Here is a 16,975-nt window from a genome sequence, read left to right on the forward strand (position 1 = left end):
CCTCAGCACCAGAGCTCGTGGGTGGGAAGTAGCCAGCGTTGACCCAAGTGTCAGCAAACACTCAAGCCATGATGCAGAGGTCCTGGCACTGGTAAAGAGGTGAGCCAGAAGAGAGTTGTGGAGGAGGTGCAACTCTTTGGTCCCAAGTCTGACTGGGAACCACAGATTGAGGTCCAGCCTTCAGTCTGCTACTTATTAAGCTGTGTGGCCTTTAGCAGGCCATTTCACCTTGTTGAAGCATGGAGCCTCACAGTAAAACATGGATGGTTATACCTGTTCTGCCAGCAGGTTGTTGTGAAGACAAAAAGAGTATGGTATGGGAGAGCATGCTCATTACCACTGCACACATTTTCAGTTCTAGGTAGTGAATCCCATAGAGTTAGTACCTCAGTTCTGTAGAAGTGTGATATACTATTATTATTTTTAATAAACACACATATGTGACTTTCAACATTTTCTTCTAAATCTGAAATTAACAAGAAAATCTAAACAGAACAACTGACTCACTCAAGGATTGATTGATGTTTCACTGTATTTTATGTAATCAAAGCATGTTGGAGCTAAAGGGGGCCTTAAGGATCACCTCATCCATTTTCCAGACAAAGGAGCAGATTCAAGTTGTAGAAAGGTAAGAAGATCAAACCTTTAGAAATAGAATTCCCTAATGAGTCCATGGCAGCAAAACAAAACAACAGCTCAGTTTTTATGAATCCCTTCTAAGACATTAAGACATGGACAGCCGTTTAAAGTAGAAATTCAGCCCAAACCAAGCCAAGCCCTTCCCTTCTCCAGCCTCCAAGGATGAATACTTAGGTGCATAAAGGGCCCTAGCTCTTTCAGCCTTGGTTGTCATTACCCTGCTTTGCCCACACCCCCTCCTCCCTGACAAATTTCAACCTAAAGAAGTGATTGATCACTTTATATCATGGCAGGAGTTCAGGAGTCAGGTTCAGGGCATTCTGCATCCCAATTCCAGCCATCCACCTCACCACTGCATGCATTGCCCTCAAAGGCAGTGCTGGCTGGTGCTATTAGCAAGCCTAGTCACATAAATCAAGGAAGCTCTGCCAATATACGCAAGGCATGTCACCATCACCCACTAGCAGTGACAACTCTAATTGTGAGCAGACTGTGCCACAGCCAGAGAGGCTGATGCAATCCCCAAACCCACCTCTGCACTTTCAGATCCCAGCTCTTAGCTGACAGGATGCCGGCTTAGCCAGTTGGTCCTGATAGCCCTTGTGCTTTGCCAGGTGAGTCAGCAGAAGCCCTCAAGGCCAAAGAGGCAGAATATCTGATGAGGAGGCTGGAGTCAGGTGAGCCATCATAGCCACTAAGAGTGGATGAGCCACTCGGGCTCATTTTTCTCCTCTGTCAAATGATGGAGTTGGACTGGACAAGGGCTGCATTTCCTTCTAGGCTCCTCTGGAATTGCAGATTATCTCAGTTCTTGTGTTGGAAGTTTTGTTTATCTTAAATAAGGAAGCTGAATGCTGGTAGTAAGGATTTTCCATTTGCAAGAGGTAAGTAACTTTATTTTTAATTATAAAGGTAATTTATGTTTGATATAAAAAAGTTATCGCAATGCAGAATTGTAAAAAGTGTATAACTCCCACAACCAGTGGTAAGTCATCAGTCAGGCTAATTGCTTTCCCCATCCCCTGAACAGGCTACTGGTGCTCCCATTAGCCATCTGTTTTGAAGGAGCGGTTAAGATTCTGAAAGTCAATCTTTGCTTATTCTAGTGGTTCTAACAACTGGTGAAACTGATGAGTGACATTTGTAGAAGTTTTTTTTTTCCTTCCAAAAAGTCCAGATTCAGATCTTATAGCCCAACTTATGAAGCCCACATGAAGAAGTTAAATTTCAATACTTAAAAGAAAGATCATACTACTATTAGAGTAATACAAAAATTGCAAGAGACAAAAGAATAAAATACATTAAAATGTTAATAGCAGTCTAAGGTGACAGGACTTCGGGGGATTTTTTTTCACCTTTTCTTCGTAGAGTGGGACATTGCATTTTTATTAATTGTGTAGTGAAGAAAATAATTTTAAGAAAAGTGTTCCTGATGATGACATACTAGGTGATTGGATTCAAACAAAGCAGCCCAATAACTGACACTTATTAAATCTTTATTGACTAAACAGCTTTTAAAAATTTACTGCTACTTCCTTTTAGGCTATTTTTTTGTTAGGAATTCTACTTAGAGGATTAAAGATAAATTAATAATTATATTAATAATTTGAGAAGACTTGTGAAAATCTTAAAGACTGAGTTCAATGCCTCAAATACTTATTGAGCAGCTGTTACAGGCAAGTCACTGTGGCAGTAGAAGGATGAATGAACTCCATCCTTACTCCCAAGGGCTCAGGCAAGGGAGGTAAGACAGGAACCCACAGAGCCACACACTAGATGGCCTTTCTAAGGGTTTTGAGATACAAAATGCTGAGAGTCCAGAGAAGTAAAGAATCGTCTCTGAATGATGAGGAATCCAGGAAAGCTTCATGTAGGCAGTCGAATTTGAGCTAGGTCTTAGAAAATGGGCGGGATTTTTCATACTTAGAAATTGAAGGGGCTTTTTTAAATGGAGGAAAGGCAAACTGAGGCACAGAGGTGCCAAGACCAGGGCATGTCAGAAGAACAAGGAGTCCAATTTGGCCAAAGCATACAGCATGCGTAGGGGAAGGGACAGATAAGACTGGCACAGGGGTAGAGGAGACTTGAATGTCAAGCCACAAAGCTAGAGCTTGTAGATGATGGGTGATCTTGGGGGTCCTTTGAGCAGAAAATGTGATACAATCAATGTCAGCTTAGGACAGTTCCTTTGGCCAAGTAGGGGACAGTGTGGGAAGACAAGGATGGGAAGATGAATCCCAGATGAATGATAAATGGGGCCTGAGCTGAGCAGGTGGCATCAGAAGGAAGACAGCTGTGATACTTTGTAGAAATAGACTCAATAGATCAGGGGCCTAGGATTCAGTGAGATGGGTGCTCAAATCCTACTCTGCTGCTACATTACTTAGTTCCCCTGAGCCTGTCTCTTCTCTACAAAATGGGTGTAAGAGTAATTATATCGTGGGGTTGCTGCATAGTAGGCAGAGGCAGTTATTCTTGTGAAGCATCTTAGCACAGCTCTGGCATGGTGAGTGCTCAGTACATGTTAATGTCACTGATGGTACTACCTGGAGTTGGAATTAGGAAGGAGACAGGTGTCAGCTCCGGTGACTGAGTAACAAGGCCGACAGTACGGCAGCTGGGAGCATGGCATCTGCAGGTAGAGACTGGATTTGGAACCCGACTCAACTACTTACCAGCTGTAATCTCGTACAAGCCACTTAACCCCTCTCTCAGTTTCCTTAGCTGTAAAATGGGCATAGTATTAATACCTGCCCCCCAAGGAGCTGCTGTGGAAATAAAGTGAGATAATACATGTAAATGTACCTGATACATTTTTAAGAGCCCAGTAGTTACTAGTTATTGGGTCAGGGGTGGAGATGCAGAGTTGAATAGAATTACCCCTACCATCTCCTGTGGCAAGATATGCAAGTAGAGGTGGAGACATGCTGCAGGGGACTGGCCATGAAGGATAGACCCGGAAGAACACTCAAGGCTGGAGGTAGTCAGGAGTCGCTGGCACAGAGGTGATTATTGTACCTCTACAGGTAGATGAACCAAGATTGGGTACATAAATTGGCCTAAGGAAACAGTCAGATAAATCCAGAATACAGGACGTCTATAAGACATACATAAGATGGCCGGGACTTTTAAAAAAGTAAATGTCATGGAAAAAAAATAGTAAGGGGGCTGTTCTAGACTAAAAGAGACTAGAGCTATAATCAAAAGTAATGTATGAATCTTAACTGGGCCCTGTTTTTTAGAAAAGAGAAAAAGACACTCTTGGGACAATTAGGGAATTTCAATTAAGGACTCTATCTTAGAGGCTATTGGGATAAACATGCTGAAATACTTTAGGGATGAAATGCCATTCATGTTTGGGGTGGAGGGAAGAAAAATAAATATGGCAAAAATGTTAACTGTTTAGGTGGAGGGTATATGTGGGTATTTATTGTACTAGCTTTTCAACTTTTTCTGGATGCTTGAACATTTTCAAATTCTCAGAAAAATGAGGAAAAAAGAGACCTGAAGAAAAACTGGAAATCAGTCTACATCAGGAAAAGGAATTCTCTGGAGGAAAAGCAAGTTCCATCTACCAAAGGAAAAATTTCAAGAAGGGAGAGATTAAGCAAAATGAAGGCTGAAAATAAATAATCATATTCAGCCATTGTGAGACTGTAGTGGCTTCTTAAGAGTCCAGTGTAGCATGAAAAGCTGACCACGAGTGAAGGAGTAAGGAATGGGGAAGAAATCTAAGCAGCAAGGACTGCTCGACAGTCCTTGCTTAGGGGGTGCTCAGTTGGGAGCATCCAGGCTGGGGGAGTCTTTCTTTTCAGTCCAAGGAAGACTGGGGCATTGCTAAAGAGGAAGACTCTGAAGAAAGGGAGGGAATGAGACAGAGGAAAAGAGGTAACGTTGTGGAGGAAGGGCCCAGGAAAGGTGGAAGAGGAATGGATGAAAACATGAGAGGAGGAGGTGGCCTCAGATGGGAGGGTGCCTTCCCCTTGGTCCAGGAGTGAGGACTGTGGAGATGCGGGGCAGAAGTTCCCTTCCTAATAACAAGGAGGGGGTGGGGTCATGTCTTGCTAGTAAGGCGGCAGGTGTGAGGCAGTTAAGTGGGGAAACAGCCCAGCTGCCACTGGCTCTGAAACAGGGGAAAAAAGAGGGCGGAGGTAAGACAGGGTGCTTGGTACTGCCGGGCAAGCTGGGGAGGGGAGCAAAAAGAGGGCTTCTCCAGGACTGCCTACCTAAGACACTAGAAATGACAGGGCAATAAGCAGTCTTGGAAACTTTCCCGTTCAGAAATTGGTGCTGGGCAATGACTACTCATCAAAGATTTACTCATTAGGAAATGAGGAAAACTCTTTTTTGGGTAAAAATGCTTTATCATTTCCATGCACCCTCTCCCCTGGGTTGCCCTGGCTGGTGTACAGGCACCTGGTGTGATAGTCTTTGGTGTGTAAGGAAGCTCCTGTCCTTTCAAAGTCACCAGGCACAAGATGGCCATGGCTCCAGGTGATCTAGGTTCACAGGGCTGTTGGAGCTCTCATTCCGAAGGCAGTCAGAGGAAAACCACCCCCTGCACGGATGCCACTAAACGCCACCAGCATTGGAGGCCGCTGGGGCTTGAGCTCCCAGGCACCCCGGAGGACCACGGAGTGATTTTTGGTTCTGCCTGGCCTTCGAAGTGCTTCTCAAGACCCCACATTTGGCGATTTCGATTAGGCAGAGCGGCAACGGGCCTGACAGGATCTCGCTCCCAGGCGAGGCTGAAGACGCCGGTCCGCGGGCCACACTTTTTGAGTAGCGCTGGCCCGGGGTGGGGGTGGTGGGAGCGGCTAAAACCTACAGGAAGACCTTCGTGATGACGTAGCCGTCCCTGGGGTCCCCCTCGGGCTCCTCTTTGAGCGGAGCGTGCAGCAGGGCCGAGCCCAAAGCCAAGGCGCCCTCCCGGCGGCTCACTTCCCGCAGCCGCGCCTGCAGCGCCTCCCTCTCGGCCTGCAGCTCCCGGCGCTCCTGGGCCGCCGCGCGCTCCTCCTCCTGTAGCGCCCGCCGCCTGCGCTCCAGGGCGCGCTCGCCCTGCTCCACGGCCGCCTCGCGTCGCGCCAGCTCGCGCTCCCGCAGGCTGCCGCGCACGGCCAGCGCGCCCATCTGCTCCAGCAGGCGCGCCCAGTCGCCCTCGGCGGCCGCGGCAGGGCCGGGGGCGACGGGCGGCGAGCGGCGGGCGGTGCTCTCCGCCAGCTCCCGCCGGTGCGCGCTCCTCAAGTGCTTCCACAGCGCCGCGGTGCCCGCGTGCCAGCCCGGGCCGCGGCCCACCTGCTCCCCGCACAGCCGGCAGGTTGCCCAGGGTCCCGACGCGTGGCCGGGGCGCGCCGGCGCCAGGTGGAAGTACCCCCAGGCCTCGGAGTACGGCGCCCCCAGACGGCCCGCAAGCGCGTCCGGCCCGCCTGTCTCTTCCATGGTCATGGCCGTTTCGTCGCTCCTCATTCTCTAGGCAGCGCCTGCACCGAGGGACACAGGGTAAGACGACCACAAAATTACATGTGCACACGGACACACGCTCCAACACACAACTTCTAGGACGAGAGTTAGCCTGTCAAGAAACCATGCCTCCCTCTCACTACTGATAAAAATCCTGCGGTTAGTTTGGGTAGATGCTTGCGTTTCTTTTTCAGTAGGTATTAACCGTTGATTCCTCGGGGTGGGGGGAGGGAGGTAGAAAATGCCTAGCCCTTCTTTCCTTAACCAGGAATTTTCTTCGAAATTTATTGGATTCCCTGGCTAACAAGTACTAAGACTAAAATTGGGAAGCCAAGCTTCTCATAAAAATAAGCTAAATAAGTGCTGTCTGTATATGTTAGTTTTAACTAGTCTCCTTTACGCTCTTAAAAAAACAACAACGAGCAAGGCTCCCTTTTGAATTCTTCTCGCAGTGTTGCACAAGAAAGGAGTGGGGAAAAAGTTTCAGGAATGAAAATTTTGTTTCTTAGACTTTAAGGGTGACAGTGCCAGGACTGAGCAGCTTTTCAAAAAGCTTTCAAGGAGGCAGCTTTTTCCAAGGTAAAAATATCTTTGTTTTTGTGATTTTAAAAACGCCGTGCTTATGAGAAACATGGACTGCTAAAAATCATTAAAATGTTTTTTAAAATACGCACATTTAGAAAACAGCAATATACAAAGCAGTTTTCTAAACTTTTACCTTCAAATCAGGCGGTGGGCTATCTCTATCATTGCCTCAGGGTTTCTAGCCAGCCCAGGTTCTCAGGTGGAAACACTGAAGTGTGGCTTCTGACTTCTCAAGAACCATCAGCAGTGCTAGGAGTAAATTCAGACGACAGGCAGTGGAGTAAAAGAAATTCAATTAAACAGCCCTGAAAGTAGATACTAGAAATCCTGGATGGTGCCATGTCCCTCTGGTGTTCATTCTGCCGACCCTCTCAGAGGTGCTCCAGTCATAAAAAAAAAAAAAATTAGTTTTCTATATTGCTTATCCCAACTAAATGGCCTGCACTCTATATTTGCAAGACAAAAAGCTTGGTGGATTCTCTTAATTAAGGAAGAAAAATAGAAGTAATAGCTGTTTGATTTGTCCAACAAATACCTTTAGTTAAAGGGATCCAAATACAACACAGTGCCTATCACTGCCAGGTCTCTTCTATTAAGAAAACATTTCCCACTGTTATACCTATCAAATGAGGGGGGAAGATAGAAAAGGTGAATTTTCTTCTTTAAAAAATAACTTCACGAAGGGTCAAATGTGTGATTCTAGACAAATTTGCTTTGAAAGTTTAAAAATAATAATAAGAGAATATATGACAGACTTGGAGCTCTCCTGAGAACTTATTTCATCGGGAAAATTCAGGCCGAGGTGGGAGAATAACAGACAGTGAGATAGCCAGTGCCCGCTCCTACTGTCAGGTTTTGAACCAGCAGCAGTGTAGATGATGAAGTTCCAGAATCTCTTTTATTAAAGGCAACTAGGGATGACTGAAGACAAAGATGAAAACAGGAAAAATACGTTGCTTTAATAATAGTATTTAGTGGAGCTTTTAATTCAGTTGCTAATAGTCTTGTTACAGATGCGTTACACTTTTCTAAACCTCATTTGTTTTTTTCCCACCAAGCAAGTCCACTGAGATCAGGCAGGACATTTAACATCTCTTGAATTAAAAAAAAAAAAAAAGAATGAATTTACCAGAATCATCCAAAAAAAAAAAAAATAAGTACCAGTCCTCTTCTAACAAAAGAAATAGCTATTTACATATCTTCTGATATGAGGCATTGGTTTGAACATGGTTACCCATGATAATTAGTATAAAAGATCTTTAGAAATTAAAGGCTAGATTTCCCCCAAGAGATTTACTAAATCACTAAAGTCCCCAAAGCTGGAGTGGTGGGATGAGGAGGGGAGTTACAGACCCCCTTCAAGGATAACTGTTTTGCGGTTAGTAAACATTGTGTTTAGTAAACAGAACCAGATTTTAGGCTTAGAGATTTTTTTTTTTTGCGTTACGCGGGCCTCTCACTGTTGTGGCCTCTCCCGTCGCGGAGCACAGGCTCCGGATGCGCAGGCTCAGTAGCCATGGCTCACGGGCCTAGCTGCCCCGCGGCATGTGGGATCTTCCCGGACCAGGGCACGAACCCGTGTCCCCTGCATCAGCAGGCGGACTCTCAACCACTGCGCCACCAGGGAAGCCCTAGAGATGTTTTTTGTTATCCAGCTTTACTTAAAATTTTTTCTACATTTCTTTTTTCTTTTTTTAGAATTCCATTCCTTCTAAATTAGAATCTTACCTTTCCAGAGTGTGCCTTTTTAAAAAAATTACTAGACATACAGAGAAGTGGAGAGAATAGTAGTATTATGAGTGCCTATATTTACTTTATAAATTAAAAGAGATTTAACACCATTGTAAAGCAATTATACTCCAATGAAGATGTTAAAAAAAGAGAGATTTAAAGTTTTTGTATAACATTAAGACTATTGCTTTGCATTCTGATATGCTTTCTTGAGCTGGGGGTTGAAAATTGTATTGCTGCAGACTCTCCTACCTCTGCCAGAGTCTGAGAGCAATTATTACTGATGTGCCCCTACAAGTGCCAGAGGTGACTAATTACTGTCATGCTTTACCTCCCTACAAGATGTCTCTGGGTTTCTTCAAACTCTGGGACGCCCAGAGGAGTGCCACATACAGGAGTGGCATCTGTTCTAAGACTTAAGGTGGGAAACAGGGATGAGAAGCACTGATCACTGATTTTGATGTCTTAATCCTTTAGACTTATTCGAGCCCTCATCTGAGCCAGGGACAAGCAGCACCACAAGTGTTGGCCAGCAGAGTGCTGCCCCTCTGAGGGCGGCAGAGGGACCTCCTCTGCCCTGGCAAGGCTTCACTCTCGGAGGTCTTAACCGGTGGAAGGCAGCATGGTTCAGAACTGCCTCACCTTCTCAGCCCTCCGACCACAGCTACATTCTGGCTCAAAAGAGTCTTCTGTTCAGACTCAGTCTCTAAAGAGTGACCAGCAGTAACTGTGGCCACAAGTCGTTCCTAGCAGAGCCTTCCTAGGTCTGCTAAGCAATCCCTGAGCTCACTTCAACCATCCCTACAGTGCAGAGGGAGAGAAGCTTGGCTTGGAAGTCAGCTTGGCTTGGGAGAGAAGTCTTAGACTCTTCAGCCACGACCCTAATATACAAAGAGCTCTTACAAACTGAGAAGAAAAAGACAAACAAGCCAATTGAAAAATGGGCAAGAAATATGAGTAGGCAAATGACCCAAGAGTGAAATCAGATGGCCAGGAAATCTGTGAAAATTTGCACACTACTTATATTCAGGGAAGTGCTATTAAAGTAACAATAAGGTCTCATGTTAGATCCATCACACTAACAAAAATGAAGAGGTCTGTCAGCCAAAGTTGGAAGGGGGGCAGAGAAAAGGGTATGCTCATGCATGCCTAGTGGAGATGTGAAGGCTTTTAGGAAAAGCAATCTGCAATTTCTATGAATTAAAAATAGATATAATTGGGGATCCAACTCCTGGGAATCTGTTCTGTAGAAGTAAAAGTACCAATATGTAAAGTAACATGTATTAGGATGTTTATCATAGTATTATTTAGAATGGCAAAAAACTGGAATCAAGAGAATGCCTATCAGCAGGAAAATGGCTGGGTAAATAATGTGTAGTCAACCCAGGGAATATTATGCTGCCATTAAAAAGGATGGCTTAGAGCTCTGTCAGGGGGATTTCTGGAGGAACTGTTTAGGGAGAAAAGCAAGATGCATAAAAGTGTGTATAATATGATCTCACTCTTATTAAATAATAAGTAGATCTGTATAGGATATACAGATTAATGATTTTTTATATATATGAAGAAAAATAAGGAGATACACTATGGGTTGAGTGGGTGGCAGCTGATGTGAAAGGAGAAGGGGAAGAGGTAAAGACAAAAGGAAAAGAAAAAGGGTGCTGAGAAAGCATGTACGTGATCATGTGTATACATTTAGGTAGAGTATGTATATGGCAGGGTCTATACATAAATAAAGAGTAATTTTATAAAACAATCCTCAAGCATGTGAGCTCAGGCAGGCCTAGGCAGCCTTAACTCTGGAGACTGGAGGGAACAATCCCATGGGGCATAGTGCGCTGCCATCTGGCCCTGGAGGGATCCCAGTGTGTGAGCTTCCTCAGTGTGGGTGGTTCGCTGTGCCCTGCCTGAGCAGAAGGAGATTCTATATTGACGTAAGATGGAGGACGCCATGGCAGGGCAGCCCACCTCACTCATCTCCCCGGCATAGGGCCTGCATAGGGCAGGCACTCCAGGGACACTGCATTCAATGAAATGAGCCCGACTTTACCTTTCTTAGCCCCAGCTCACTGGAGTCTCTATCTCCCCATCTGTCAGGAGAAATGATAAGATTAGCTGCCCCTAATAAATAGGTGGCTGAAATCAGATAACGCAACGAGATGTCACTGTTGGACTGCCAGTGCTATATCAATTCAAAGCATGAACAAAAGGAAGCTCCCAGTATTTACTATTCAAACATGCCTACGTGAAGATCTTAGTGGCTAAAAGGCAGTGCTGTTTTTCTCTTTAACATATTCTGTTATTCAATAGAGGAAGTAGTTTAAGTTGGAAGAATTCTCTTGGGGATTTTTAAATACAAAAAACAAATTAAAAAGAATCATAGATTCACTTCCCCACCCCCAACCAAATTTATTTTCACTTCCTCATTTGACCTTCCTGCAAAATAGGTGGCTCATCACTCAGGTAGAAGATGATAGGGAGGCCTAGTTAGCTGGAGTTCTGTGATATGCATTTCTTCCTTACCAAGTACTGCCCCCAAACTGAACACCTATTAACTTGTTTGGTTAGCTAACAAGAAGAAAACGGAAAGTAAAAGCTCTCTTAATTTTCCTTAAACAATTTAAAAACTACCAGAAAGGTGCCAATGAATGATTATTTCGTTTACGTCCATTCACTTCTTCCACTCTTTCATTCAGACTCTCCTTGTGTACCTGATCAGGGCCAGGCACGTGCTTGCTGCCCAGGCTGCCAAGAGGAGCACCACATAGTCCCTGCCCTCTGGAAGCCTACCATCTGGTGGGGAGAGATGCTTCAAGATGCTGACACCCATGGTAAAGATCAGAGCAGTGTTCACTCATGAAGAGTGGGGAAGGGTGGGCTTGGGGACCCTAACACAAAGGTTCATGCAGATACACGTGCTTAAGCATTCTTTCCCTTCCCCACCTTGCTCAGGGTACAACATTCACTAAAACACATCACCATTAGTGCTGACTCTAATAAATAAAGTTCCAGTTCTTTAGTTGTATAATTAGGCTTCCAAGCTCGTATTTTAAATAAAATTTCTTGAAGCTAAATAAATGCACTGCTAACATGAAATTGATTTAACAGTGGAAATGTTTGAGTCCAATTTCAGGGGGAAAAAAGCTGAAAAAAAAAGTAGATTTTAGTTATTTCTTGGAAAGGGAGAGAGTAGTATTAATGGTATGATGCCTCTGAATTCTATGATGAGTTTCATTCCAGTATCCATTATCTGGAAGGGATGATACAAAGTCTAAGCTGCTGGAAGATAAGACATTCATATTAATTACCTCTGCACTTGATGTTCTCTGAAGAAGTTTTATTCTTCTAATAACTTATCAGATTAAAACCCATATTCCTCAATATGATCTCCCTGAATACCAATATAGAGAATAAAGGAAGAGATCAGAACCTGGATGAATACTTTGTGTAAATATGGGTGTATACATACAATGTATGATTATAACATTGAGAATCATCCTATAGACCACCCACAAAAGTTAATTTTATTATTTTACACTTGTGCTTGTACACATACAAAATATCAGACAGGCTAAAGGTCAAAGAACCAGGCAGTGTTCTAAAAAAATCACAGAAAGCTCTATTTGTCCTTGCATGGTCAAGTCTAATCACTTTAGTTGGATTAATCTAGCAGAGTTATAAACAAATATGTATAGGTTGAGCCTGGCTGGATCTTAGGTGAGAAATTCACCCTAATGTCAAATCCACACAGACTTATGTGAAAACACTAAAAACATTTTTATCCACCAGTAACTTTAATCAAAGCAGAATATAATAATTATAACAAATAATTAGCCTTGACAACTGAGGTATCAAGGAAACCACAGTTCATCTGTTACCTGTCCATCTCTTGAAATATTAATTTACTGCCATATATTAATCTATTTATAAACAAATCTAGACAGTTAGAAAAATTAGGCTATAGTCACCAGGCTTAGATGAAGTAAAAATGCTTCCAAACTGTAAAGGATGGATACCTCAGTTAGGGAATAAAGGGTTAAGTGTGAAAAAATTTGGAAAAATGTTACACATGGATTGTAAAAAATGTACTGGACCCACAGCTAATTAACTGGTAAATCAGAGATGTTCTCTAAATGTCATAAGCCAAAATTTTAGATACTTCTTCCATTAGCTAAAAGGCTGAGAAACGCTCTCTATTAATGTATTTTTTTTTTAATGAAAATTGTGAAGCTTCTTCCCTAAGTGGACCTTTATTTCAGGCCTACATTATTTTATTTAATACATGTGTTCCTAAAAAGAAGGGTGTTGATCCATTTTCATCTTGTAAGATGCATTATTTAATATGAATTAGTGGGATTTCAAGCTGCCCTACTTTGAAGAGCTCTGTAACAAAGATTTTTTAATTAAGAATTACCTGGTTTTGGCTCTTGGTCTTTGCATACATTGTTGTATACTTTTCATTGTCAGCTGCCTCAAGCTATTTTTGGCTAAAAAATGTATATAAATAATTACATTAATGAAAAGTACAGAAAATGATTACCCTAATTGTGTCAATTTATTAAGCTATTTCTACAACAGTTTCTCTTAAACACCGCATCTTTGTAGTCTTGGCTAATTAGAAGTTCGGATGGTAGCAGGTACTTTTTTTTTTTTTTTTTCTTTCAAGGGGGGAAAACCAACTTTGCTTGGTAAACTTCGGGCATTAGGTTAGTGTAAGTGATTATAGCAAACTGCTATAAGAAAATTCCTTTGTTTGAGCACGGTGGGGATCGGGGTCTTTGTTTGAGCATCTGGCTTGCATTCGGTTTCTCCCCAAAGTGGGAAACATTCAGAAAGTCTCAATTAGAGAAAGGGCCGCCAACCACTTGCCCTGTTAAAGGACTAACTGCAATAAGGCAACTTTAATAAAGGGAGAGCACATGACTTTCGATATTCCTGAATAACTTTTTTGAAGGGAGACTGTAGAGCAGGAGCAAAAATGAGGCGCATAAAGAAACTGAACCGGGCGTTACGCAGAATCCCGGGTCCAAATGCATCTTTTACAATAACGGTAATCCCACGACCGCGAAGGGCACGCCCGGCACCCCGTGCACTGGCAAGCCTGCGCGTCTGAGTCTGCGGGGCGCTGGCTGCTCTGCGATCCCCCGCCAGGCCCCCGGCTGGTCCCAGCTCACTCCGCCGCCCCCAGGCAGCTTCCCGCGATCCCTCACCTGTCCCCCGGGACTCCCCAGTCTCCCGTGGGCACGCGCCGCCGCCGCGAGTCTCGCAGCCCACACTCACCCCATCACCCCCGAAGCGGGAGGTGAGCTGGGTGTCTGGGATCGGCCGATCCCCTCCAGGATCCTCGCAGACATTTTGTCCTGTGCGGAAACCTCAGCGCCGCGTCCCCCTTAAAGACACAGCGCTCCATTCATGCGCCTGGAGTGGAAAGGCGGGATGGAAACGTGTGACCTGGTGTTGAAAGGGCTGGGGAGTCACTCCCAAACCGTCCAGGTCCATGAGCGACAGACTTGTGTTTGCCCAGGTTTAAAAAAAAAAAAAATGATGCAGTAGTTTAGTGATTTTTAAAAATGGAATTACTGTTTTATATCTTTATAGTAACCTTCCAAGACCTGGATTTCTGGGCTTGAGTCTCTGAGTGTATTTTTCTTCCTTTCAGGTTCAAGGTGTGTGATGGCACAAGTCGTTAGAAGAAATCCCCTGAACCAAGGTCTGGACAGATAAAGGTAGGGCTCATTGGTGTTCACTAAAACTTAGTAACACTAGCATGGTGTATCAGTCAGCTTTTGGTGGATTATGCTTAGGTAACAAACAACCCCTACAACTCAGTAATTTACAAAAACAAAGATTCATTTCTCAAGCAAATTACATCTGCTGCAGGCAGCTTTGGCTCTCCTCCACTGGTGTCCTGGCTTGCAGGCTCCAGTTTGAAAGACCAACTTTTTGGGGACACGCTCACTGTGTGCTGGACCCAACCTTGAGGGAGGAGGAGTAGTGATTTGTAGTGCTTACTATTTCCATGATGTAAATACTCCCACCATGGCACGTTTCAGGCTACAAACAGTTTAACAAGGGGCTTGCTAAGTTTCTGGAAATGTAATAATCAGCTCTTATAAACCACTGGCACATGCTACTCTTAAAACTGAAAACAGCTCACATTTTGCATGCTTCAGTTCTGCTCACCTCAGTTTTGCTCACATTCTATTGACCAAAGCAAGTAACATGACAGGGCCTATCAGTGGGGCCAGAAAGTATATTCCTCTTATAAGGAAGCCTTGCCACATGACAATGGGCAGAGATTGTATAATCCTTTTAAAAGAAGTTGAGTAAATAACTGGTTAGAATAATACAATCCGCCTTACATACTTTGGTTTAAGTAATTTCTTTCTGAAAACCTCATTCTTTCTATAAACCAGAGTTTCACAGTCTATTAATGGAGTTTCTCCTTACCATTCCAAGAATGGTTTCAGAAGAAGAAACTGGTTGGATGTCTTCAAAGGGATAGTTTTGTAATGTGAAGATTAACTATTAGGTTACTACTTTTCTCCCCAAAGATGTCCATACTTATAGCTGAGGACATCTGATTAAAAGTACATAGTATAAATGGATCATATTAAAGCCATCTCTTATTCATGGTTTAATTCAAAAACAAAATTTTAAAGTTTATTGTACCTGACAATCCTTTTAACAAGAGGCTTTAACACTTTGAGTACCTTAAAAATCCATTTAGCCTTAAACTGACTGTGTAATGAGACACATGGTATTTTTTAGTTCTAGTTAGTGCTATTTGTACCCAAAGCACTATCCTATACCTGAGTAAGAGTCTTAATTCAAGACACCATTCCTGCCCTCAAGATTACACTTCAGTGAAACAGTAAGACAAATGCAACTCCAGGAAGAAAGTGAAAAATGTTGTAAGAGGAAACCTTTGTGTGCCACACTAAACGGAGAACAGCTACATCTTCTTGAAAGTGGCAGCATTTAACTAAGACCTAAAAAAGGGTAGAATTTGGATTCCTGGGATTATGTTTATTATGCTCGCAAGATGTGTTTTGGATTTATTTTTAAAGTCCAGTGAAAAGGAGCCTGTCTTTTCTGTGTTTAAGTCAATGCTTAAAATTTCCTAGAACCTGAAATCTTTCTTGTAGTTTTAAATTAAATTTTAAATCAAATTATAAAATATATCTAAAATATCTAATAGCTCTTCTCCTTTGCCCCACACTCTTTGTTCAAATTTCAGCAAGAAAAACAGTCTTTAATTCTTATTTTGGTGGTAGCAGTTCCCTTAACTTTCAACATGCTGTTAACAATAAATAAATAAGAGGATCTCATTTCTGTCTTCTGCCCTGGAAGTTGGCAAAGCATAAGGACTTACATTTCATCGATAATGCAGAATATTTACTCTCCAGATTCTTGCCAGAGATTATAGCCTTGAAATCTGCTCTCTAATCCTTATCAAAAACCCAGTTTGAGAAAATTACTTATGGAGGTTGCCTCAAAGACATGAAGTTATAGAGCTGTGTATGTGGACCACACTCTTTTGGTACAATACATCCTTCCTATATGTGCTTTTGGTCTATAGTTTTTTCTTGGATGTTTTTGTCTGATTTTGGTGTCAGAGTAATACAGCGTTATAAAATGAGTTGAGAAATATTCCTTCCTCTTTTATTTTTGGGAAGATTTTGTGACTAATTTGTATTAATTCTTCTTTAAATGTTTGTTGGGATTCAACAGAGAAGCCATCTGACCTGAGTTTTTCTTTATGGGTAGTGTTTTAGATTACTAATTCGATTTCTTCATTGGTTCTAGGTCTTTTAGATTTCAGTTCCTACTTGAGGCAGTTTTGGTAGTTTGCATCTTTCTAGGAATTTGTCCATTTCATCCAAGTTATCTAATATGTTGGTATACAGTTGTGCATAGTATTGCTTTTTAATTTCTGTAAGGTTGGTAGTAATGTCTCCTCTTTCACTTCTGGTTCCTATATGTGCTTTTAATGAACTTTCCATTGGGGTCATGCCATCTGCCTTCAGTGAGGTAGTTTGTAGGACATAGCTACATAAAATTCATTATCACGATCAGTATCATAATGTCATCGACTACAGTTGTCCACCGTATCCCGCAGTGTTTCTTCTGTAGGACCCAGAGAGAAGACCATTCTCTGATCTCTCATGTCATGGAAAGCTCTGCATCCCATGAACAAATGGAACCTTTGAATCCTGTGGGCACTGTGGTTCATTTATTGGACTGTTTGCTTATTTCAGCTGCTAGGAGGCTGAGTCAAATATGGGATGCCTACACTATTAGTTTCCTAGGGCTGCTGTAACAGGGTACCACAAACTAAGTGGCTTAAAACAAGAGAAATTTATTCTCTTACAGTTCCGGAGGTTAGAAGTCTGAAATCATGGTGCCAGCTGGGTCATCTCCCTCTGAAACCTGTAGGGGAGATTCCTTCCTTGCCTTTCCCTACCTTCTAGTGGTGGCCAGTAATCCTTGGTTTACAGTTTCATCACTCCAATCTCTGCCTTTGTTGTGGCATTCTCCTTGTGTGTGTGTGTGTCCA

General features: G+C 43.0%; 2 protein-coding genes across 10 annotated transcripts in view; one reads left to right on the forward strand and one right to left on the reverse strand.

The window, feature by feature from the left end:
- Positions 1 to 2,118: 2,118 nt before the first annotated feature.
- ZBED3 (zinc finger BED-type containing 3) lies at positions 2,119 to 13,824 on the reverse strand. Of its 5 annotated transcripts, none has more exons than XM_081233032.1 (4): positions 13,696 to 13,824; positions 10,466 to 10,505; positions 6,818 to 6,933; positions 2,119 to 6,119 (listed from the first exon to the last, which is right to left on the reverse strand). In XM_081233032.1, exon 4 carries the CDS (start codon positions 6,103 to 6,105, stop codon positions 5,464 to 5,466), a length of 642 nt encoding a protein of 213 aa, XP_081089158.1. In that variant the 5' UTR covers positions 6,106 to 6,119; positions 6,818 to 6,933; positions 10,466 to 10,505; positions 13,696 to 13,824; the 3' UTR covers positions 2,119 to 5,463. The 5 variants fall into 5 exon arrangements, with proteins under 5 accessions (XP_081089158.1, XP_081089159.1, XP_081089155.1 ...); XM_081233033.1 differs by lacking the exon at positions 10,466 to 10,505 and adding an exon at positions 12,830 to 12,902; XM_081233029.1 differs by lacking the exon at positions 10,466 to 10,505.
- The window catches only part of PDE8B (phosphodiesterase 8B), a gene marked incomplete at its 5' end in the record, with an annotated part of 379,999 nt that continues 369,079 nt past the window's right edge, over positions 6,056 to 16,975 (forward strand). For all 5 annotated transcript variants that reach the window (XM_081233022.1, XM_081233024.1, XM_081233025.1 and 2 more), the window contains 2 exons: positions 6,056 to 6,138; positions 14,075 to 14,141. The remainder of the gene's footprint in view (positions 6,139 to 14,074; positions 14,142 to 16,975) is intronic.

Source organism: Mesoplodon bidens (genome assembly GCF_964165515.1).
Source record: "Mesoplodon bidens genome assembly, chromosome: 4".
Taxonomy (NCBI): domain Eukaryota; kingdom Metazoa; phylum Chordata; class Mammalia; order Artiodactyla; family Ziphiidae; genus Mesoplodon; species Mesoplodon bidens.